General features: G+C 44.6%; 1 protein-coding gene across 4 annotated transcripts in view; it reads right to left on the bottom strand.

Moving 5' to 3' along the window:
* Window positions 1-23,701, bottom strand: part of FRMD4A (FERM domain containing 4A) — a 474,406-nt gene that overhangs the window by 309,196 nt on the left and 141,509 nt on the right. The window contains exon 1 of one of the 4 annotated variants that reach the window (XM_057544409.1): window positions 23,095-23,247. The exons of 2 other annotated variants lie outside the window; for them this stretch is intronic. In XM_057544409.1, the coding sequence (XP_057400392.1) occupies window positions 23,095-23,187 (93 nt within the window). In that variant the 5' untranslated portion in view covers window positions 23,188-23,247. Of the gene's footprint in view, window positions 1-23,094; window positions 23,248-23,701 lie in introns of those variants that run through there. One more of the 4 variants, XM_057544408.1, reaches the window with a different exon arrangement.

Below are 23,701 nucleotides of genomic sequence, written 5' to 3'. Positions count from 1 at the left end.
TCCCCCTTGATGCCGAAACAAAGGTGATGATTTAAGATTTGGCTGTAAGGAGACACTTAGGAGCTAAGTGCCTTCTGTTTGCGTCTCTTAATAAACCCAGGACGACGCCCTCATTGTACCACAGCTGGGAGCAGGTTTCTTGTTAATTAAGCACGGGTAATGGGCAGGTCTGAGATCTCCTTCCTGAGTTTGGCCACGATTAAGTGGCCTGAGGCACTCTCTCGAGGGAACACTCTACCTTCTCCACCAAAACTCGGGCTGCATTTCAAAATGTGAAAAACAGAGCAGCCTATGTGGCAGGGATTTCATGAAACTGAATGTGTGTTCAGAGCCCAAGCCAGGATGACAGCCCCTCCTCATTTCCTTTGTGAGGCGTGGAAGTGTTTACCTGTTGGGTTTCCTACCCTCCACCCTTGTGGGTTTCAGATATTGATCTTTTTTAAAAAAAATTGTGGTAAAATATACATAAACATAAAATTTACCATTTTGACCATTTTTAAGTGTACATACAGTTCAATGGTATTAAGTACATTCACACTGTTGTGCAATCATCACCACCATCCATCTTTAGAATGCAAAACTGAAATTCCGTGCCTATCGTACTATTCCCCCCAGCAGCTGGCAGCCACGATTCTACTTTCTGTCTCTCTGAATTTGCCTATTCGAGGTACCTCATGCAAGTGGAATCACACAGTATTTGTTCTTTCGTGACTGGGCTTATTTCATTTAGCATAATATTTTCAAGGTTCATCCATGTTGTAGCCTGTGTTAGAATTTGCTTCCTTTTTAAGGGTGAATAATATTCCACAGTATGTGTATACCACATTTTGTTTATCTTTTCATCTGTTGATGGACACTTGGATTGCTTCTACCTTGTGGCTTTTGTGAATAATGCTGCTACGACGTGGAAGCAACCTAAATGTCCATTGACAGATGAATGGATAGAGAAGACGTGGTGTGTGTGTGTGTGTGTGTGTGTATATATATATATATATATGTATGTATATATATACATATACATATACAATGGAATATTACTCAGCAATAAAAGAGAATGAAATAATGCCATTTGCAGCAACATGGATAGATCTAGAGATTCTCATATTAAGTGAAGTAAGTCAAAGACAAATACCATATGATATCGCTTATATGTGGAACCAAAAAAATGATACAAATGAACTTATTTACAAAAGAGAAATTGACATAGAAAACAAATTTATAGTTACCAAAGGGGATAACAGGGGGCCGGGTGAGAGATAAATTAGGACTTTGGGATGAACATATACACACTACTATACATAAAATAGGCAAATAACAAGGACCTACTGTATAGCACAGGGAACTATACTCAATATCTTATAATAATCTATAATGGAAAAGAATCTGAAAAAGAATACATACACGAACATACATATATATACATATATATATACACATAGAGAGAGAGAGATATGTGTGTGTATATATATATATATATATATATATATATATATATATATATGAAACCGAATCACTTTGCGGTACACTTGAAACTATTACAACATTGTAAATTAACTATACCTCAATAAAAAAATAATGATGCTGCTACGAACATGGGTGTACAAATAGCTGCGTCTCTGTTTTCATTTCTTTTGGGTCTGCAGCCAGAAATGGAATGCTGGATCATCTGATGAGTCTATGTTGAAGTTTGGAAGGAACGGACATACCCTTAGATAGTCATCTTTTTCACCTACTACTTCTGCTCTGTCCTGTTCCTGGGCAGCTCCTGAGACAGCCTGGGACCTTCCCTGCGGGCAGACACAAAACTACTGACCTCTAGGACTTGTTTATGTAAATGGGCTCTGCTCAGGTGGCCCTCAGGTGAACCTGTGCTACTTGGCACGCACCTGCCTCAGCAGCCCTGACCTTTACTACATCTGCTTGATTTGCATTCTCATTCCCAGGCTGGAACCAGAGTCCAGCTCTGAAGTCCAGTGCTGGTGGCAGCCGGCGTGGCCCTCACAGTTGCCTCCTCCTGGACCCTCCGCGTGGACCACTCTGCTCATCGTGACCCAACGGGCCTTAGCCATGAGGTGGGCTAGTTCCTCCACTGAAGGCCAAGGGCAAGAAAAGGAAGTTGGGAATGGGTGGTGCCCTCTGAGCAGATCGCACTGGCCTAGGGTATTTTGGGGGTCAGTGGCTTCAAGCTGATTGAGGCTGTGACCCCATTTAAATTACCCTGAACATAGGTTGGCTTCTGGTGGTGGGTTTGAGCTAGACTCAGCATCAGGATGTGGAAAGATGCAGGAGATGGATTGGGGTCCTTTCTGATCTGAAGTAGGGCCGCCAGCTAGAGCAGAGTGAGCAAGACTGCAGCCCCTCAGGCTCCAGCTTCCGTGGGAAAGCAGATGCAGATCAGGGTCAAGGGCACAAGCCCACTGGTTTGGCTTGGGTTTAGGGGGTAACAGCTCCAACCCGGGGACTTGAGGGTCCCGGGCACCACCTAAGCCACTGGGTACCAGGCTTCAGAGCCAGTAGATGCTTCCTGCTAGCGCTGCTCAGCCTCCTGGAACTTGGCCAGACTTGACCTTGACCTTGTCCATTGTGCTGATTTAGGAAGGGGGTGTTGGCAGCTTTCACATCTGTACCTGGAAGGTCTAGCAAGGTGGGCTCTGACAACCACCAAGTGGCTCCTAATGAAACTCCCCCAGCCCCACTGTGGCCACCGATCACAGGGACGCCACCACTGGCTTTGGACATCTCCCTTGCCTGGAATGTCAAGTCTGCAGGGCCTGCCTGGATCCTGCCCTGTGGACTGCAGCCCCCCTCTCCCCAGGCATCAGCATTTCAGCCAACTTAGCAACCCTCCCTTACCTGGTCCCTCCATGGACCACTGGTTGCCAGCCCTGGCTGGCCCATTAGAATCAGCCAGGAAGCTTTTATGAAGTGCATTTACCTGGGCCCCATCCCTAGAGATTCTGACTTTATGAGTCTGGGGGAGGGAGTTGGTATTACTACTCTTAACAAAATATCCCAGTCATTCTAACATAGAGCCATGGAAAAGAACCATGGCCACAGACCAACACTGAGTTCCCTGCGTCTTGAAGATGAGTTCCTTTCACTCACAATGTTACCTAAGAGCTCAGATCAGTGTTCTCACGCTTTAGCTTGCATTAAAATATCTGGAGGATGTGTTCAAACACAGACCTCCAGGCTTCACCCCAGAGTTTTTTGACTCAGTAGATCAGGTGTAGGGCCCGGGGATTTGAATTGCTAACGTGTTCCCAGGTGAGACTGAAACTCTGGCTCTGGGATTACACTTTCCGAGAGCCACTGATCGAGGCCCACGACACCCCTTGATTCTTGGATTTAGGGCGATGGGGAGAAATGGAAGTGAGTCAGTCACGGTTTTTACTGTTTACAATTTCATTCTTGGACATTCTTTTCAGACGAATTGCCATTTACCTCTGAGTGTCATGGTAGGCGCTAGTAAATGAACTTTTCCCCATTTGGGGAATGGAAAATCAACACTTAGGGACCTTCTACCCAATGATTCCTTGCCCACCACTGCTGCCCCCCGACCCCCTGAAAAATAATTCAGTAGTTAAAAGAAATATTTTGTTAAAAGGCATCCAAGTTTTCTTCCCACCACAAGGACCTGCTCGTTGACTTGAAAAGCCTGACTCTTAGTAATGCACATTTATTTCTAAATTAAAACGGTTTCTTAATGATGTGATATTTCAGGACTTGAGTTCCCTAAAGGCAGGCATGAAGCAGCCAAACCGAGAGCCTGAATCACTTACTCCTTTGTCTCTGTGGCCGGGAGGGCAGAACATTTTAGAGGTTACAATCTGCCCTCAACAAAGGGCGTTTAAAAGACTCTTGTTTTAGAAATAAGAGTGAATAAGAGAAATAAGAAATGACTCATCTCTGGGTCATTTTCATGTCTCTATCTCCCCTCTCCCCTCTCCCCTCTCCCTTAACCACGAGGAAACTGCAGACGAAACACTCTTCTTTATCTCAATGCACAAAGGACACAAATGGTGCTGATCTCGAGACCTGACTTCCTGTTATTAAGGAGGACATCCTACAATTTCACGGAGCGAGATTTCCAAACAAAGCAGAAAGTCGAATGATTTCAGAGTTTGCCCCCCACCTACAATTAACTAGGTCACAGCTGTAAAGGAAGAGGGAAAAAACATTAAATCACTCCAAGGCAGGAGCACTTGATATCATCTGTGGCCGAAAAATAAACACTTAATTTTATTTTTTAAAAGGAAGAGCAATACATCTAACAGAAACATGTACATTTGAGATGTGATAGAAAGTGGAAAAAAAAAAATCTGATCGGACAATAGGCCAGGGCTGGTGTCTTAGGCCTAATTATTTTATTTAATATTTGTACAAAACTGAGAGGGAAATAGAAATGATCTCCTTCATATATATGAACCATGATCTGCCTTTAATCCGTGCAGAGGACTTCCTAGGATTACGCGTAACCCATAAAGATTCCCATTTGGTCATGCAAGGGTTAAAGACTTTTTAAGACCCAGAATTGTTTCAGGTCTGTTGGACTTCCAAATTTGGCAAATGTAAAATTCTCATAGTGGACTCTCTGACCTTGATTGGGCATCAAGGGGGGATGGACCATTTCGGAGTGGATTAGATATTTAAGAACCCACAGTATCCAAGGAAGGAATGCTTTTCAGAAAGGAACATCTCAGTGTGCTGTGTCCCTTTCTTTCTCTCTTACGACCCCCTGGCCCCATGCGGATTTCACTGCTCATTGAGTGGGCAAGATCGGTGTGAATGTCACTAACCCACTGACCAAAAATAACTCCTTTCTTTCCTGCATCTCAATATGAGCAAATCTATTCCAAGAAGCCCGGCTAAAATATGGTTCCTCATTCACAGATACAGGTAATACACACACTCACACACACACACACACACACACACCAATTCGTGGATGTGCTATGGAGTAAAACCTGTGAGACACCCAGCTGAGGTGTCTACACAAAACCAAGGGCTTCCCTGATGACATAGTTGAGTCTCTTACATGTTACGTTTCAAAGCAATGTTTCACTTCGAAAATGACTCTATTCAGGATGGTTCTTTTGTTGGGATTGATTTCCAGTGTAATCCCATCACCAATAAATGGTATAAGAGAAAAAAAAATGGGTTAGTGACATTCACAGTGATCTTGACCAAACGTTTGTATGAAATAGTCATGGTAAAGATGATAGATTGATAGATGGATAGACAGACATAGAGACAGACACAGACTGATAAGAGGACAGATAGATGACATGTGAAACAAAGATAGGGAAAATAATCTATGTCCATGTACATCAGTTAGGACACGAGGTACTGAAAATGTCCTCTGCGGACATGTTAGTGCATCAGCACTATTTGGGAGCCTATTAGAAATGCAGGTTCCCAGACCCTACCCAAGAGCTGCTGAATCAGAATGTGCATTTGACAAGATCCCCAGATGATCCCTTTGTCCGTTGATGTTGGAGCAGTGCTGCTTTAGAGCAGAACAGTCTAGAAGAGTGATCTTCTATAACTGGAAATCTTTGCCCAAATGAAACTGTGGGTGGAAACACAAATATCTTAGAAGCGGAACTCCTCTGGCTGAGTCAGGGGTGAGTTATCTAAGGCTTCTCGGCCCCCTAGTGGCACCTCCCACCTGCAGCAGCAGTTACTTCTACTTCTATGGGGGAAGCAAGGATGCCTAATGTTTGTACCCTAACACCTACTGTCCCAGAAGGCACAGGCCACCACTTCCTGAACAACATCTAAGCCCCGGCATATTATGGATGCTCAGGCAGTATTAGATCACTGCTAACAAGTGATTCTGAAGCAAGATTATGTGCAGAAGCACAAAAGGACATAGGAAAAATCAAAGAGAGCAGGCAGATAGCATACTTAATATGGGAGAAAGACAAGACAAAGAGAGAAACAAAAGTGGCCCTATAGACAGAGCTGCCAGACAAAATATAGGGCACCCAGCTGAATTTGAATTTCAGATAAACAACATGAGACAGACCTACACTAAAGCACTATTTGTTTGCTGTTTATCTGAAATTCAAATGTAACTGGGCATCTGTATTCTCATTTGCCGAATCTAGCAACCCTCATTCCTTCCTCGAGGACCCTCTTCTCTGAAGCTCGGGCCCTCCTTCCAGATTAGACCCCAATCAGATTCCCTCCGAGATGTCTCTGCCTGGATTCAAACCCCGGACTTGCCAGTGCTGGCGGCTGTGGGACCCTGGGCGAATGATTTCATCTCTCTCTGTTCTGCCTCCCTCTTCTGTAAAGTGGGGATGCACACGAAAGCCTGCCTCATGAGACTGTTTGGGGGTTAAAGGAGAAAATATCTGTAAAGCACAAAGTAGGAGCTCATTGAATAAATGTACATTGTTGTCTATCAGGTCAAGATCTCGTGGGTTTCAGCAACTTCCTTTCTGTCTGAATTGGCTCCTGGTCATTTTCTTGAAGACCTGAGATCAATCTGCAGAGGGAGGAGAGGGGAGAAAAGGACATGGTGCCTGAAAAACCGCAGAAGGGGATGCTTTCCTCTCCTTTCTGAGGGGCCTGGCCTGGTGCGACCATCTAGCCCCTGCATGTCTGCCCTCTCTCTCCCTGGGGGCCGAGTCGGGGGATGTACTAGGGAAGGAGGGAGGAAAATGTGTCACTTGATATTTGCTCCTTGACCCCGGCTGACCCAGTTAATTCACTGCAGGATGGAAGGAAGTGCACTCAGGAGACCTTCCTCTGCCAGAGCTTCTTGGCCGGATGTCTTAGCCATCAGGGAGCGATATCTTGCTTCCTTGACAGTTAGCTGAGCAATGGGCATTCTGATAGCCTGGCAAGGTGGACAAGCCCCAGGACAGTCACACCTTACATTTCAAGGTCAGAAATTCTCAAAAAGCTGCTGAGTACCGGAGCCAGCATTTGGGATGTGTTACTTCTTCCTCTCGGAGTAAACCTGACCCCTGAAGCCTCATCGCCTCCCAGCTTTTGTTTTTTTCATCTTTGTTCCCATGAACGCCAAGATCAGAGACTAGATTCTGGTAATGAACTGTTCTTCAACATTAAACAAATAAAACAAGAAAGCCAAGGTATCGGGGGTGGGGTGGGGCTCAAGTCCCCCCACCCCCCAAAGAGGAGATATTGGAGCCAGGTTTCACGGTGGATACGGAGCCAGCATCCCTCATGGAAATCAAACAATTCTCCCGAAACTGCTATCTGAATGCTGCGGTTTCCCTGAAACTGTGTTCTGGCCTTTCCTCCTCTGCTTGGCACTGACCCAGCACCTGCAGCAGCAAAGCTTTCCCAGGAAGCTATTGTTATTTGTGCATCTGATCGTTTACAGCGGAGCACGCTGACGGCAAAATTTAGAAAGGAAAAGAAAAAAGAAGCAGAGGGTGAAAAGGACAAGACGGAGGCTTCCAGCATCCCGGTGGGAACTTAAAAGCAGAAACACCTCTCTTTCGGCCCTCAGCACAAGTTAGGACTCTACAGAAGAACCATCCTCAGGCAGAGTTGCAGCCTGTATGGAAGGTGGGCGTCAGACACGGAGATTCAGAATGAGGAGGTGCACCTCTGCTGCTCCCCTGGGGATACTGTCTAGAGTGTATTCTCTGATCTTCCCCAGAGCATTCCTCCAACCGCCACCAAGGAGCTGCACTAAGTTGCTGAGTCCACACAGCACACAATGGAAGGGCTCTGTTTTTCAGGACCAAACATTCCAAATGAATTCATTTCCTTCTGGGAAAAAGCACTGCCTTGTTCAGAGCACAAAGTTCCCAGGGCTCGGCTTACCTGGCAGCATTTTGGATACACCTGTTGGGATCATTAGCCCTGCCAAGAGAAGGGAAGCAGTATGCTTTGTTCTATTTTTACTCCCAGTTGACTCTCTTCCCACTGTGTTGGTTTCCCTTACAGAATCTAACCCAAACAGAAGAGAAAGTTACAGGACTCCACGCTGCTGGGCAGGGAGCAAAATAGATGCACATAAATATACAGCAGACCCTTTAACAACACGGTTTGAACTGTGTGGGCCCCCTTATATGTGGATTTTTTTCAGTAGTCATACTACAGTACTACACAACCTGTGGATGATGGAATCCACAGATGTGGAATCTTAGATGCAGAGGAATTGTGAATAGAAAGGAACTGCAGATCTGGATGACTAACTGTAAATCACACGTGGATTTTCCACTGTGCCAAGAATTGGCTCCCCTAACCCCTGGATTGTTCAAGAGTCAACTGTATACATGGAATATAAGGGTAAACTAGGAAATTAAGGACAGTGTAAAATAGAAAAAAAGAAAAGGATAAAAATGAGTTAAAAGGATGAGATAATGCGAAAAGGCAGCTGGAACAAGCAAGTTGGGCCCCAACTTTAGCTCTGAGTTTCCTGGCGGCAAAGGTAAAAAGGTAATAGAGAAGAATCATCTACGTCTTATTAGCTCCAAAAGGAATGAACAGGATGGACTTTATAGAAGGAATACTGAAAAACACGAGGAACATTATTTCTGTCATTTTGAAAAAGCTACAGAAGCATTTTTACTGATGTTTCTTCTGTTGGCTTTCTGAGCAAGGTGGTACCTTACCTACTCTCTGCCTGTCCACAGCCCAGGCTGTGCCCAGACATTGCCCTTGGCTCTGTAAGCGGATCAAGAGATTCCTCCAGACTCTTCCTCCTACCTTTGCTCTGAACCTACTTCTTCTCCTCTAATTTCTCTGGTCTCCATCAACCATGTCATTCCAGATTTCTCCAGCTCCATCCAACTCTTTCTCACTCAGGACCCATTAACCTGTCCATGGGGCTTGTTTTAGGGATTCCTGCCACCAGCAAACTCTCATTCCTTGCCTTGGTTTTATATTCTATAAATCCTGCCCACCACACTCCATGCCCTGCCCAAGTCCTAGCTCTCTTGGCCCGAGTTCAGGTCCAGAATGGGGTGCTGCATGATTAAAGAAAAGGATATCAGCCTTCAATAAGGATGAGTTAAATCTTAACTCAATAAAAGAATCTCAGCAGGCAGCTGAGAACATATGGTCCAGGTATATTGATACTTGATTATTTAACTTCATAAGGATAAAGTAAAAAGGACTGAGGTAATGAATAGCTACCATATCCCTTGATCTGCTTCTCTTGGGTGTCAGATGTCCCTAGGAAGGCTTTGGTTAAGTGCTGGAGGGCAGGCATTTCACAGTGGCCTCCTCCAGCAAGAGGTAGAAATGAAGATATTCTGAGATTAAAACTAAAGAGATACATCTCTGCTGTGGGTCCAAGTGAGAGCTGCCACTCAGAAGGGACAGTTGAGAAGCATGCCTTGTATTGTCCCCCCATTGGAGCACCATTCTACCTTGACATCCTGGTAAGATCAAGAATTCCTGTGGGTAGAGCCAATGCTTTCATCAGAAAAGGAACTGTGAATCCATTCAAGTTCTTGCTCAAGGACTTGGCTGGGACCCCAGAATTCTCCTCCATCGAGCATGAAAGAGATGATTGAAAATGAAAAAAATTTTAGTTCCGTTGTTACCGGCCAACCACCTGGATCATAAAAGAACCTCATTTTGGCTCTTGTGCTATGTCTGGTTTGGGGTAAGACCACACACTGCTGGTCTGTAAATATGAGTTAGTAGCAAAGTAAACCTCGAGGTGATGGAGCAATTGCTTCACTGGATGAAATTGTTTGATATGGTCCACTTTGATACCGGAGAACATTTGCCAAAAGCAAAAGAATGGGCTGACACTTAGATGACCTATCAGGTCATAATTAGATTGTAGGTTCAGGAGCTTCTTGAGTGCTATTCCTCTTACTAGGTAATAAAACCACGCACTCAACAAACAGGATGCTGTCTTCCTATTTCCTATAGCTGGAGGACATGCATTCAATGCATTTTAAAATTTGCATTTGATCTATCAGAAGAGTTTTTTTTTAAATTCTGATTTAGCAGTAGGATTAGGATGCCAGCTGGAGGGCCTGAGGATCTACTCCAAGATTTATTTTTTGTATCATGCTGTCTCCTTTTTATGATATTCAAGACTGGGAAGAGAGAATACATAGATATTTGGGGTGGGATGGTGCTCATTTTATTGTAGAAGTTGAAAACTGGCATCTTGTGGGCCAAATGTAGCCTGTAAACATGCTTTATTTGGCATGCAGTGTTTTTCTTTAAGCTTGGATTTGTTGCCAGCATATAAAAATTGAGATATTTCATCTCTTTCTCACACACATATATATATTTTCTTACTTATAAGAAAATTGCACAAAGATTTTCCTTTGAAAAATCAGAAGATCCAGGAACACCAGCCCCAGTTTCCCCGTGGCAAAGCTGAGTAGTAGGTGGTCATTTGCTAAGATACGAGATCTCCAGTTTGCAACGTACAACTTTCCTTCTTGACCTCCATGTATTTGACCTGCTTGACGCCTGTGGTCATCTGAGTTATAATGCCTGTGTAAGGCCCTATTTTATAGGATGACAAGCATGAATAGAGGCAGCCCAGGATTAAGATGAAGGATGAGGTCCTAAGGGTACCACAGGAGATAGATATTAACTCTTGAAAACAGCCAATTTCTGATGCGTGAGTCCCCGAAGGAGCAAGAAGAGTCTTGCCCTGCACAGGCCCTCTTCTAAGACACGTGATACATGTTTCTCTCATGCCACCTTAAGGCCATTTGACTGAAGGAAAAAGGAAGTCACAGAGTCCTGAAGAGACTTTTGTTTGCTGTTGGGCTCTTCAGAGGGAACCTCAAAACACACATCCAGGGATTGTGCTAGAAATAAGGACTATTAAGATGATTAAGAATGGATGCTGGGACTTCCCTGGTGGTGCAGTGGTTGAGAATCCGCCTGCCAATGCAGGGGACACGGGTTCGAGCCCTGGTCTGGGAAGATCCCACATGCCACGGAGCAACTAAGCCTGTGTGCCACAACTACTGAGCCTGTGCTCTAGAGCAAGCGAGCCACAACTACTGAGCCCGCATGCCACAACTACTGAAGCCCACGTGCCTAGAGCCCGTGCTCCGCAACAAGAGAAGCCACCGCAATGAGAAACCTGCGCACCACAACGAAGAGTAGCCCCTGCTCACCGCAATTAGAGAAAGCCCGTGTGCAGCAATGAAGACCCAACGCAGCCAAAAATAAATAAATAAAATAAATAAACATTAAAAAAAAAAAGAATGGACTCTGGCCAAGCCAAATGCTGCAGGATATTGGTATTCACCACGCCCCGCCCCCCTGCCCCCAGGTGCTGGAATGGGGTGGTGTGTGGCCTGGGGACCCTGTCTCCCGCTCCCTGGGAGAGGCCCTCAGGAGGAGCGCAGAGCTGCCATCCGGGGGCCCTGGTGTGAGCATAGTATTCTATGCTGCTGATTTCGAATCAACGAGTACCCCTTGTGTGCTCCCAGAGGATTTTTTTCTTTCTTTAGTAGCTCCTCTCCCTAAATGCTCTGATGCTTGAAAACCCAAAGCTGGGACCCAGCAGGATGGGGGGGTTCCCTTTCCTCATTCTTCCCTTAGGTGGACATTTTAACAAGAAGGATTGTAAAACCCGGCGCCTGCATTGCTGCCTACGTGGATGGAGCTGGCTGTGCAACATGGCAGTGCAAGGCAAGGAGGAGAAGAGCTTTCTCGGGGCACTGCGCTCTGAGCTCGTCCGTACCCAGACACACCTGCTTCTGCTTGGAAAATGAAATAGCCTAATTCCCCAACATCAGCCTGGAATCGCGGGAGGGACTCACAACACGTCTGCCTTTAAAGCTTCCCTTTCACTAGTCCGAATTTGATGTTCCTAAAAGGAAGATGAAAGGGGGTGGGGAGGGGAATTATGCATGTGCTGACTGGGTGGATATTCTCAGTTGTCCCAGGCAGAAACCCTTTGATTGACAGGATCCACATAAAGGGCTATGTTCCCATTACTAAAGGCCGTTACCGTCCTTCAGCCCAACTGGCAGATAAGACCAAGATTTTCTTCTGTAAGAAACACCACGAAAACCCAATGAGACAGAACCTGATGTCAAACACGTGATTTCTTCCAGTTTGATCCAAATCCATTCGCTTTTACAGAATAGGAAACCCCAACATTCAGGGTTCAAATCAGGACCTGCTCATTTCAGGCATTTGGTAGCTGGCTCAGCCCTAAATTATACTTTCTAAATCTATTCTGGGACTCGGCTGGGTTATGAAGCTCTGACACATGATAGCAGCAACCCATTTTTAAAATATTTTCAGAAGCGAAACAGGACAAAACAAAGCAAAAGAAAAGAGGTTTTCTTGAGAGAGATCTCAGGAAAGCTAAGGCTGAGTGGTGGGGTACTGGCTTTTGACACAGGTGATCAACGTAAGATGTTGAAATCTGTCTTTCATCTTCTCTCTTGCCTTTTTTTTTTTTCAGCTGGACTAGCTCTAAGGGACTGATGGCAGTTTTATTTTTCGGACACAGTGGTTTAAGTTGAGGGGGGTTGTTTAAAACAGGAGCACTGATTTTCTAGGATACTGTAGGGAAGAAGATTTACTACTGGCCTTGGTTGCCATAACTTTCACCCATTATTCCTTATCCTGGTCTCTACTTGCTCGTTCCAGGACTGACCTCAGGTTGAGCAAGAATTGTCCTGAGAGTTTCTTCCTTTTCCTGTCTCCATTATTTCCCCCTCCCTATGCTGTGCTCTTTTCTCTACCTCACTGGTGCCTTTTTTTTTTTTCCTTTTCTGGAAAGCTATACTTCCGGTACCATTCTCAAACTTTAGTCCATGTTATAACCCTCAGAGGTTCAGATTCAGTATGTCTGGGAAGAGACCATGCATCTATGGGTTTAGAGAACACACGGGTGACTCTTTTTTTTTTTTTTTTTAACGTCTGTATTGGAGTATAATTGCTTTACAATGGTGTGTTAGTTTCTGCTTTATGACAAAGTGATCCCGGGTGATTCTGATGCACGCAGCTTGCACACAAGCTCTTTCACAACACAGCAATCAGATGATTTCCTAGTCCTTATTGCACTTGGTTATCAGCAGCACTGGACAGTCCAACATTCCCTTCTGAGAAATTCTCTTCAATTCTCTTTGCACCTCCCTGGATGCACTTATTTGTCTTTCCTTGCTGGCTCCTCCTCCTGGAGGTGGTCTCTAAACTTGGGTCCAGTCCCGTGATATTTCTCTGTGCTACCATCCAGGTAACATCACCTAGTCTTGCGGCTATTAACACTATCCTCCAAGGGTACACCAGAAACTGTTCAACCATTGACTCCCCAGAAGAAAAAGCCCCGATTTGTAATGTTTGCCAGTTTCCACGGTGTAAATTCTCCCATCACTGCCCATTTCAACCTGCCCACATGTGGTCACTGCATGTGGCGCTAGGAAGAGATGTACACAGTCAGCACAGAGCCTGGGATAAGTCAGCTCTATCATCCCCCTGATTACCGTCCACATTTATATCTCCAGTCCAGACTCTCGCCTAAACACCAAACGTCTTTTTAACATCCTCCGTTTGCGTTTTTAACTATCATCTCAAGTTTAACACATCCAAGTAGAACCCCTCATCTCCCCGCCCCTGCTGTCATCACCCCAAGCTGGTCCTGCAGTGTTCCCCATCTCAGCGGCAACTCCACTCTCCAGCTGCTCAGGGTGGGGATTCCTCTTCTTGATTCCGCTTTCTCTAGCACCCAATCCCTCAGCCAATCCTGTCAATTCTATGCTGTAGACAAATCCAGGATCCATTCGTTTCTCACCACCTCCAGAGTTAGCATTTCTCGTCAGGATTCTTACACTCATGACCTAATGAGTCACCTGCTTCCATGCCTGATTCCCTACCAGCCTAGTAGCTGCAGGGACTCCTTTAAAACATGTCAGCTGAGGTCATCCTTCTTTCCCCACTCCACTCATCTCCTTTTGTCCTGCTCAGCGTAAAACCCCGAAGTCCTCATCCTGGCCTGAGCAGCCCTCGGTCACGCGGGCTCCTAACACCTCGCTGTCTGCTGCTCCTGACCGCTTACCCCCGGCCCTCCCCCCTTTACTCCTCAGATCCGTCAAGTGTGCTCTGGCATCACACCTGTGTACGTGAAGTGTCCTCTGCCCGGCGTGTTCTCTCCCCAGACGGCTGCACGTCCTGCTCCCTCACTTCATCACGCCTCTCCTCCAATTCCACTTTAACAGAGAGCCACATCGTAGAAAATGCAGCACACCCTTCTCTCCTCCCTCCTTATCCTGCTGTGTATTTCCTTAGAGGCCTTAGCACCAATTACAGTCATCCCTGGGTATCTGTGGGGGATTAGTTTCAAGACCCTCGCAGAGACCCAGATCCATGGATGCTCAAGTCTCCTCTATAAAGTGGCACAGTACATGGTACTTCAGCCTTCCGTATCTGCAGGTTCCACATCAGCGTAAAAGGGAGGCCCACCGCAACATGAAAGCAGAGATTTTGTTACAGCCCCTGGGCCTACAACACTGCCTGGCATGTAGTAGGTGTTAAATAAAAATCTGTAGAATTAAAAAATAGAGTGCTGGGTCCTAGATATTAGATTCCCTGGCGTATTTATATTCTGAGACAGATTTTTTTTTAATTGAAGTTGAACCATGTTTTCCAGAAGTGATTAATATACTTTTAAAAGCCTCATTGGTTTTCCTGATTAATGTTCCAATAGAGAGACGGGAAGAACCATTTGGAAGCAACCTATCCACGTGGAAATGTGACCTTGGCATGTTTGAGAAAACTCAGCAGGCAGCGGAGGAAAAAGATCAGGGGCGTGTTTATGGACTATCTTGAAATATACACACAGATTCTGATTGGGAAGGAAAACGGCCGCCCACATACTCAGAAGGGTTAATTGTGTAGTAAGGTTTCAAGAAGTTTTTCTTTTTTTTTCCCCACCCTTTTTTAGATTCTTTTCTCATATAGGTCATTACAGAGTATTGAGTAGAACAAGAAGTTTTTCATGAGCAAGTTCTCTACCAAGAAGACCTAGCATCCTAATTTGAGTCACTTTGTTAAGAACTGATAATGACACAAATATTTATCGGCATAAGAAATGCAGGCACTTTGCAACCCTATTCTTTGAGTGACAATTCTGTTTGAGTTTATAACCATAAAAACATTCTTTTCATTCATCTATTCACATTCATTCAATAAATGTATAATCACGCTATATATGTGCCAGGCATGGCTCTAGGCTCTGGGACTTAGTAGAAAAACTGATCAAGTCCTTTGAAGCAGTTAGTAATTGAGTGACCAGGAAGGGAAGAGAAAAAAAGAATGAAAAATCCACAGGTGTGATTCATCCACTCCCAGATTAGAAAACATAGATCCATGGCAGAGTTTCTTCTATATTGCTTCCTATGCATAAGACGCTATTGTTCTCAGAGGCGCATTGATAAATCAGTACAAATAAAAGGGGATTGTTTTCAACTATGTGTTCAAAGAAACTCTTATATCACACAGGTGGATAGCATTCACTCTGCTAGAGCAATTTATAAGAGATCTGCTTTCAAAATACCTACAGAGAGTGTCCTGCAAATACAGGATTGATTTTATGAACATGGCTGCAAGATGGTGGGTTGAAATACACCCGGAAGGGACTTTGTCCCTGCTCCAGTGGAGAAGAACTTTGCTGGAGTAGCTGGATTGGGTGTTTCTGATCTCAAATTATCTAAAAGGAAGTCCTGTATGGTACTAGCCACTATGACTTCAGAAGGCTGTGTTCAATTATCCAGAAAGTGACCTCAAAGTGCTGGACACTTCATAAGATGTCCCAGGTATACGAACACACTTTTAAAAGATGAAGTGTTTTTTTTTTCCTATTGAGAATGACACTCTTGACTAAAAATCCAACACAACTGACTCATTTATTTCCTTTTTATGTGAAGACACCGGAAAGCACAGGAAGTGGCTAATTTCTTTAAGCTAGGATCTTGCCCAGACAATCCATCTTGGCAATAATCTCCCCTTGGGGCCGTGGTTGTCAATGTGGCCACACAGTAGAATCACGTGGGCGCTTAACTACGGATGATGCCTGGGTCCCTTCTCCAGAGATGCTGATATTCACTGGTTTGGGGTACAGCTTGGGTGTTGGGATTTTTAAAGCTTCTCAGGTGCTTCCAGAGTGAAGCCAAGGTTGAGAAGCACTGCTGTAGGATGAGTGATGTCATCTGACCCAAGACATTAAAGAGAGTCCTAAGAAGGATTCAGGACCTGGGGATGAGTAGTCGAAAGAGGGAAACCATCACCTGGTTTCATGCTGAGCTTGAGAGCTGTAGCTCGGGGCAGGATGGTGAGGTTCCTGGGAGTCTTGACCATTTGAAGAGAGATTTCCAGTCCTGCTTTCCCCACCAGCCTGAGGAATGAGAACCCTGGAGTGGGACCCAGTAGAGGGACAGCCTTTCCATTATGCCATCTCATTCTGGCCAAGATGAGAAGTCACTGGTTTAACTTGACATGAGCTGCTGTGAGAAATAAAATAAATGTTGGTGCACCAATCTGGGGTCACTTAAAATCACAAGGGACTAACCAACGTGGGGAACACGGCCTTCAGTGCAGCCCGTGAACCCGAGAATTGGAGCCCCTGATATAGTGCATGTTCTTTCTCCTCCAGAGAGGTGTGTATTTATAGAAAGAACAGAACCTATGCAGGATGAGGGGGCTGGATAATAATATGTGTGAATAAATACACTGATCTGTCTGAACCGTTTCTGGGCTGTCTGCTTTCCATGGTAATAAACATCCACTAAAAGCCGTCTGCTGTATGTGTTTTTGGTAAAGTCTCACACTTCCCTGCATGAATACATTCAGAATCTAAGCACCACACACTCCGCGACAGAGACTCTGTTGTATTCTGAATTCCTAAGTTATGCAGCTTAGCAGCTGTGATAATGTAACGGTTTGCAAAATAATAGACAGGCCACACGTCAACCTGGAATAACACGTCAAATAATGAATAATGTGGGTGCAAAAAGGTTTAATTTACACTGTGTTAAAAATACTGCTCTAGAAATACCACACCAATTCAGTCTTTCCAGGACAAAAAAAACCCAAACCAAAACAAAACAAAAAACCCTTTTACTTAGATATTTAAATAACTGTGGTAAAAGAGAATGCTTTCTGGGCTTCCCTGGTGGCGCAGTGGTTGAGAATCTGCCTGCCAATGGAGGGGACACGGGTTCGAGCCCTGGTATGGGAAGATCCCACATGCCGCGGAGCAACTAGGCCCGTGAGCCACAACTACTGAGCCTGCGCATCTGGAGCCTGTGCTCCGCAACAAGAGAGGCCACGACAGTGAAAGGCCCGTGCACTGCGATGAAGAGTGGTCCCCGCTCGCCACAACTAGAGAAAGCCCTCGCACAGAAACGAAGACCTAACACAGCCAAAAATAAATAAATAAATAAATTTATAAAAAAAAAAAAAAAAAAAGAGAATGCTTTCTTATTTATTTTTTTAAAGAAAAGTGTCCAATTCCTATTACTCTGTGAAGAGACATAGAATGAGTCTGATTCGTTGTTCACATACACACATTGTTCCCCTTCAAGATACGTCTCAGATTTCAGAATAAATAGGAGAAAAGCATTTGTCTCTTCAGTTTGTATCAGCATATAAGTGTGGACACATTTTCCACCAGCAAAAATGGGGCTGGTGGTCATTTAACATAAGATGTGAGGCTGTTCCGGTTTATGTTTTCATTCTGATCCTCTTCCCAGATTTTCTCCCTGAGGGAAGTTTCTAGCAACTTCCAGATTTCATTCATTCTCTCATCTAACGAATGTTTCACCCTCCTGCTAGGAACCAGGGGCCGAAGTGTGTTCCCTGTCCTCAAGGAGCTTGTTGTCATGGGTGTGGAGGAAACAGGCAGCAGGCAGATTCAATGCAGTGTCATTTGTGTTATTGTAAGGGAGATACAGAGAGCTTTGAGAACCTGAAGGAAGAGCCGTTATTCATACTTGGGGAGGGGATGGGTACCTGGAAAGCCTTCCCACAGGACGTTATCTTTAGGCTGAAGTGTGTGAATCGGAAGTTAAGGAGGCGGAGGGAGGATGCAGTGTGTGTCAAGCCTGCAAGAGCACGTGCAAAGGCCCTGTGGCAAGGGAGAGCATGGTAGTTTGGAGGAACTGCAGACGTGTTCAGTATGGTTGGAGTGTACAGTACCCGGGGTAAGGGATGGGGAGAGACCAGGCTGGAGAGGGTAGCAGCATCCCGATTACGGAGGGCCTTATAATTATGTTTAGACATTTGTACTTATCTTGAGGCAGGGATTTTAAGTAGACAAGTGGAAGATGATGGAGGCCTGAACCAAGAAATGGGGAGGAGGAGTTAGATGTGAGAGAGGTTCTGGAGCTCGAATTGGCAGCACTTGGTGACTGATTAGATGGCGGACCCCAGGGAAAGGGAAGAGGCAGGGAAGATGCCTGGGTTCTCCTTTGGGTGTTTAGATGGCTGGTGGTGTTGAAGGAATCGGAGCAGGACTGTGGGTGAGAGGATGAATTCCACTTTGAACATGTTGAACGTGAGGGATTGAGAGCCTCAAGAGAAGAGAGACGTCCACTCCACCCTGGGTCATCCAGACCCAGGAAACGTGGGTCTGGATGACAGAGAGGATAAATCAGTGGGGAGATGGGCATCCTGAATAAACACACACACTAAAACAATGCGTGCTGGGCCACACACAGCTTGGCCCGCTTATTCCTAGGTTTTGGACCTATAACGGTAATCTCCAATGTGGAACAATTTCCTTATATTGTAGGGTCATAGAAACTTAATACAACATTCACCCTGTCTCCACAGCAAACTCCCCCCTAAAAGGTCCACATTTGCTCTCTCCTTAACTCATTTATATGTTATGTTCTTACATTCTTAGAATTTTCCATGAATTTCATTTTTACCTTCCCAGCTCGAGAAGGAAAAGACCCTACTGAAGTACCTGGGCTTGAGTAAGTTTACTTACTTGGCACTGGTGTGCAATGAATTTGAAACACTCTATTTTTTATGTCTTACATAAAATTGGGAGTTCAAGGGAAGTTATCACCAGGAAATACTTCTGTCTTGGCTTTCTTGGGTGAATATCCCTTAAAGGACATCTTTGGGTGACAGTAAGTGTGACTAAGAATGTATGTAAAAGGCTACTGGTTATTAAAAACACAAGCCAAGTGTTCCTCTACTCAAAGTCAAACTTCAAAAATATGCCTATCAAATGGAAATTGGTGCAGCCACTATGGAAAACAGTATGGAGGTTCCTCAAAAAATTAAAAATAGAACTACCATAGGATCCAGCTATTCCACTCCTGGGCATTTATCTGGACAAAACTATAATTTGAAAAGATACATGCACCCCTATGTTCACAGCACTATTTACAATAGTCAAAACATGGAAACAACTTAAATGTCCATCAACAGATGAATGGGTAAAGAAGATGTGGTACATATATACAATGGAACACTACTCAGCCATAAAAAAGAATGAAATAATGCCATTTGCAGGAACATGGATGAACCTAGAGATTATCACACTAAGTGAAGTAAGTCAGAAGAAGAAAGACAAATACCATATGATATCACTTATACGTGGAATCTAAAATATGACACAAATGAACCTATCTACGAAACAGAAACAGATACACAGACATAGAGGACAGACCTGTGGTTGCCAAGGGGTGGGGTGGGAGAGGGATGGATTGGGAGTTTGGGATTGGCAGACGCAAACTCTTATATAGAAAATGGATAAACAACAAGGTCCTACTGTATAGCACAGGGAACTATATTCAATACCCTGTGATAAACCATAATGGAAAAGAATATGGAAAAAAATATATTTTTTTATATAAAAAGTTATATATATAAAAATATATAACTGAGTCACTTTGCTGTACAGTAGAAATTAACACAACACTGTAAATCAACTATAGTTCAATAAAATAAATTTTAAAAATATGCCCATCATTAATGATTACCTTCTTTCTGCACGCCGTGTATCATGGTAGGGCCTTACATACATCACCTCTAATCCTTAATAACCGTCCTCAAGGATAGATAGCGCAGATGAATAAACCAGGCTGAGAAAGCCCGAGTCACTGCCAAAGTCACACAATTAGCAGGCAGTGAGGCTCTTGTTTCTTGGGGACAGTGTGGCTGCAAGCCCCACCCTTTCCACCCCACTTGGCTGCTTCCTGTTGCACCTGAATCACCTTTATTAGTTATCTTGGAGCTGGACTAGAGCCCTATTGTATTGACTTATAACAGTTTCATTTATATAAACCTCAGATCTCCTATCTCCAAACATGGCATCTTAGATTTCGTTTTCTGCCCTGCCTAGGATGGTGATGGGTTGGTTGATGGTTGTCTGTGAAAACATATGAACAAGAACCAGGCCTGGTCTCCCAGCCTGAGTATTTTGTAATCAGGATTTGACGGCTGTCTAAGTAGCAGAGTTAGAAAGGTGCATTTCTGTTTTTTCTACTCAACTTCCAGGCAGTTGGAAAACAGAAGCCATTGTTTAATCCTGGACATGTAAGGGCCCATGACTGTCAGTGCGCTAGGTCATGAGTTCTTCTCTTTGGCTGTCAGCATCTCTGCCTTTGGTAAGTTTCCTTTCCTGTGAAGTGCTAGTGGCAGGTTGGCTATAACCCATTTCTCAGGGCCAGGCTGCAATGTCGAAGCTCCCTCAAGGAGCAAAGGTGATGAAACACTGGCCCAACGGCAGGGATGTAAGATACCAGGTCCCTAGTTTGAGGTCCTGCTCTGTCCTTGACTGTATGTCCCCGGACAGAAGATTAAACCTCCACATGCCTTGGTTTCCCTGTTCATACAGGACAAGGGTAATAATCCCCATTCTCTGTGCCTCATTAGCAGCTCACGATCGTAAAGGGAGGTAACAGATAAGAAAGTCCATTGGGGTAAAGGTGTTATAGAAATGCGAGGTCTTACCATCATTAAATATCATGAGACCATAGAAATCACTCGGATGTCTGGCACACTCTAGGCTGCAGATGTAACCGAGAAAGCTGTTGCTGCTTTTAATTCAGGGAGTCCCGAGAAAAGAATGCTGTTTGTCAGTGTCTGCCCTGAAAGCAGATGCCATTTCTCACCTTTCCTGTCCCCCCTTTTATATAAATAGATGACTCTGATTGTGAAAGTTGTCATAAAACCAGCGATGGCATAAAATATCCAATTGAAATCGACATGACGTCATATGTTCCAATTAGTCTCACTCTTCCCCATGGTGGAGGGTGAGAGGGTAGCCTTGTAGGAACGCAAGGGGGCTCCTCTTGTGAGTGATGGTGTCTCAGCCTACCACTTCACAGCTGGCAATGAAGATTAACAGGACATCTGATGCTCCAGTGAGGGACATGCTTCTCTTAAGGGCCTAGAAGTTTTCAGATCAGACTCCTAAGACACTGGTGTGTGCCCAAGGACAGGACATAGGTCTGTGTCTTGAATGTCGGTATACACCAGCACATACAACAATAGACAGGTTTTGTATCTGACACTGTGCTCATATATTGTCAGTTTTTCTTAAACGAATAACAGAAATGGTACGTGAATATATCTGGATTTATGAAACATACATGATTTATTAAACGTCCATCTGGAGATTCTAATGGCTAAATAGGTTACTCTGGATTATTTGTGCAAATGTGCAGGATTAATTCTCTCCTTAGTTTTGTCATGTGGTACAACTCCAGTATGGGCAACTCACATTTCCAAGAGAGCTTTTGTGAACAGAACATATTATATAAACTTAGTTACCATACAGGAAAAAAAATTTCACCGGAACCTAAAATCACATTCAAGATAAGCTACATTTGTAAATATAATGAACAATTTGCAAATTTTGCTCTAACAGTTGGTCCTATACTGTAAAACTCTTGGTATAAAAGGGAGCACGCATTAGGCCCTGAATACATTTAAGTTGATGACCCTGATATGGAGCCCAAGAAATATGTCTCAAAAGAAAGACCTACACACAGCCAGAATAGGAAGAGAAGTTTTTTCCATTACTACTCAAATGGCAGAATAAAATGTAACTCATCAAAAGTCAGGAAATCAACCCCACCTGGAAATCTCGATAGCCCCTCGTAGTTTTAAAGATTGACTCATGTTTTCCTTAAATTTAAAAATCACCGAGTAGTCAGTATACAAACCAGAAAAAGTCACTTGAATTAAATGCTGTTCCCCTTTATAAGACGCGGCAGGTCGCTTATCTATCACGACAGCGGTTTGTGATCCTCTTTGCCTTATTGATTTTAGATCATGCCTTCACCTAAAATGTCTAAGTAGACATCCACAGCCCGCAGAGGGATCTGCCATTATGCAAACAGGGGCTTTGGGGGTTTCTGAGACCCGCAAACCATTCCACCCCTGCGTGGGTACAGGCGCTGTCCCCATGTGAATGAGCCCAACGTCCTGAGGACGACCAGATTTGCATTAACTACCATCATCCCCCAAACTACATCAGTCACTCCAGAGAAGGACAAATCCCTGTTATTGTTTTACAGCATCTTCTCTGCCAGGTGCTACCGTAAAGTAAGCATGTTTTCAGAAAATTAACAGAGAGCCACAATCCATAATGGTAAAAAACCCCAAATGACAGCAAGGTATTTGAAACAGTACAACCACAACTAAACAACAGAGGGGATTTTAATCAACCAGGTGCATCATTTAAACCCTCAAAGCGTCACAGCTCCTTATCATCGCCTCCTTTGAAGACACTGTCACCCAGCAGAGGAAAGGAAATTTGCAGCCCTGCTGCACCAATGAATCTGTTTCACTAAACAGAGAGGAAAACAGGTTTTGCAGCCTGAAGCTCTTCTCCACGGGCACTCTCATCGTCCATGCTCTTTCCAGAGGGCAGTTCCTTCCCCAATCTTTTCTCTTATGTTTCATCTCTAACAGTCCCAACCCCCATGCACAGCCGACCAACATTTGTTTCAAATTTCTCATCATTATCTACAAAGAAAAAAAATTACATATGCCATAGTATTCCCCAGTCGCAGGAATTTGAATTTTTCAGGAAAACATGACTACCAGAAGGGATGCTATGTACAACGAAAAGAAACCTCTCCCTTTCTCTGGAGCAATTGCTCGGGTGAAGAACAAACAGCCCGCCACGTCGCTTACCCTCTCCACGCTGCGTCTTCTCAGAGATCCATAAGGAATTTTCAGTAAAAGTCTCTGGGATCTATTCGGAGCCACTGCAGCCTGAACCACCATGGTGTAGAGCCGTGTGTGTGTGTGTGTGTGTGTGTTGTGTGTGTGTGTGTGTTGTGTGTGTGTGTGTGTGTGTGTGTGTGTGTGCTCAGCCAAGGGAGAGACGGAGGCGTCCTCAAAACTGGGAAACTCCTGGAGGTTTCCCAAATATCAAATAACTGAAAGAGTTTTTTTCTTCCGACCTATGAGCCAAGATGTGGTGTGTCAGGAGGTGGGGGGATGGGGAAGAAGAAAAAGAGCCCAAGTTCTGCAACTTCAGCGCGTCTCCCGCAGCTCAGCCCAGCCCCCTCCTGTCTGCCCCTGCCTGTCAGTCAGTCCCTCGGTGAGTCTGCATGTCCTAGGGGTGGGCAAATGACGCTTCTGGGGAGAGTGATCCAGAAATGTCAACTTTGCTTCTCGTGGCTGCAGACGGTAACCAGGTCAGTTGTCTAATCGAAGCCCTATCAGACGTAGTATTCATCCCATCACGTGACTCCAAAGCCCCTTGGCCATACAGTAGGTCACATGCTCACCTTAA

The sequence above is a fragment of the Balaenoptera acutorostrata genome, chromosome 3, assembly GCF_949987535.1.
Source record: "Balaenoptera acutorostrata chromosome 3, mBalAcu1.1, whole genome shotgun sequence".
Classification (NCBI taxonomy): Eukaryota; Metazoa; Chordata; class Mammalia; order Artiodactyla; family Balaenopteridae; genus Balaenoptera; species Balaenoptera acutorostrata.
This window is presented reverse-complemented; position numbering and strand designations above follow the sequence as displayed.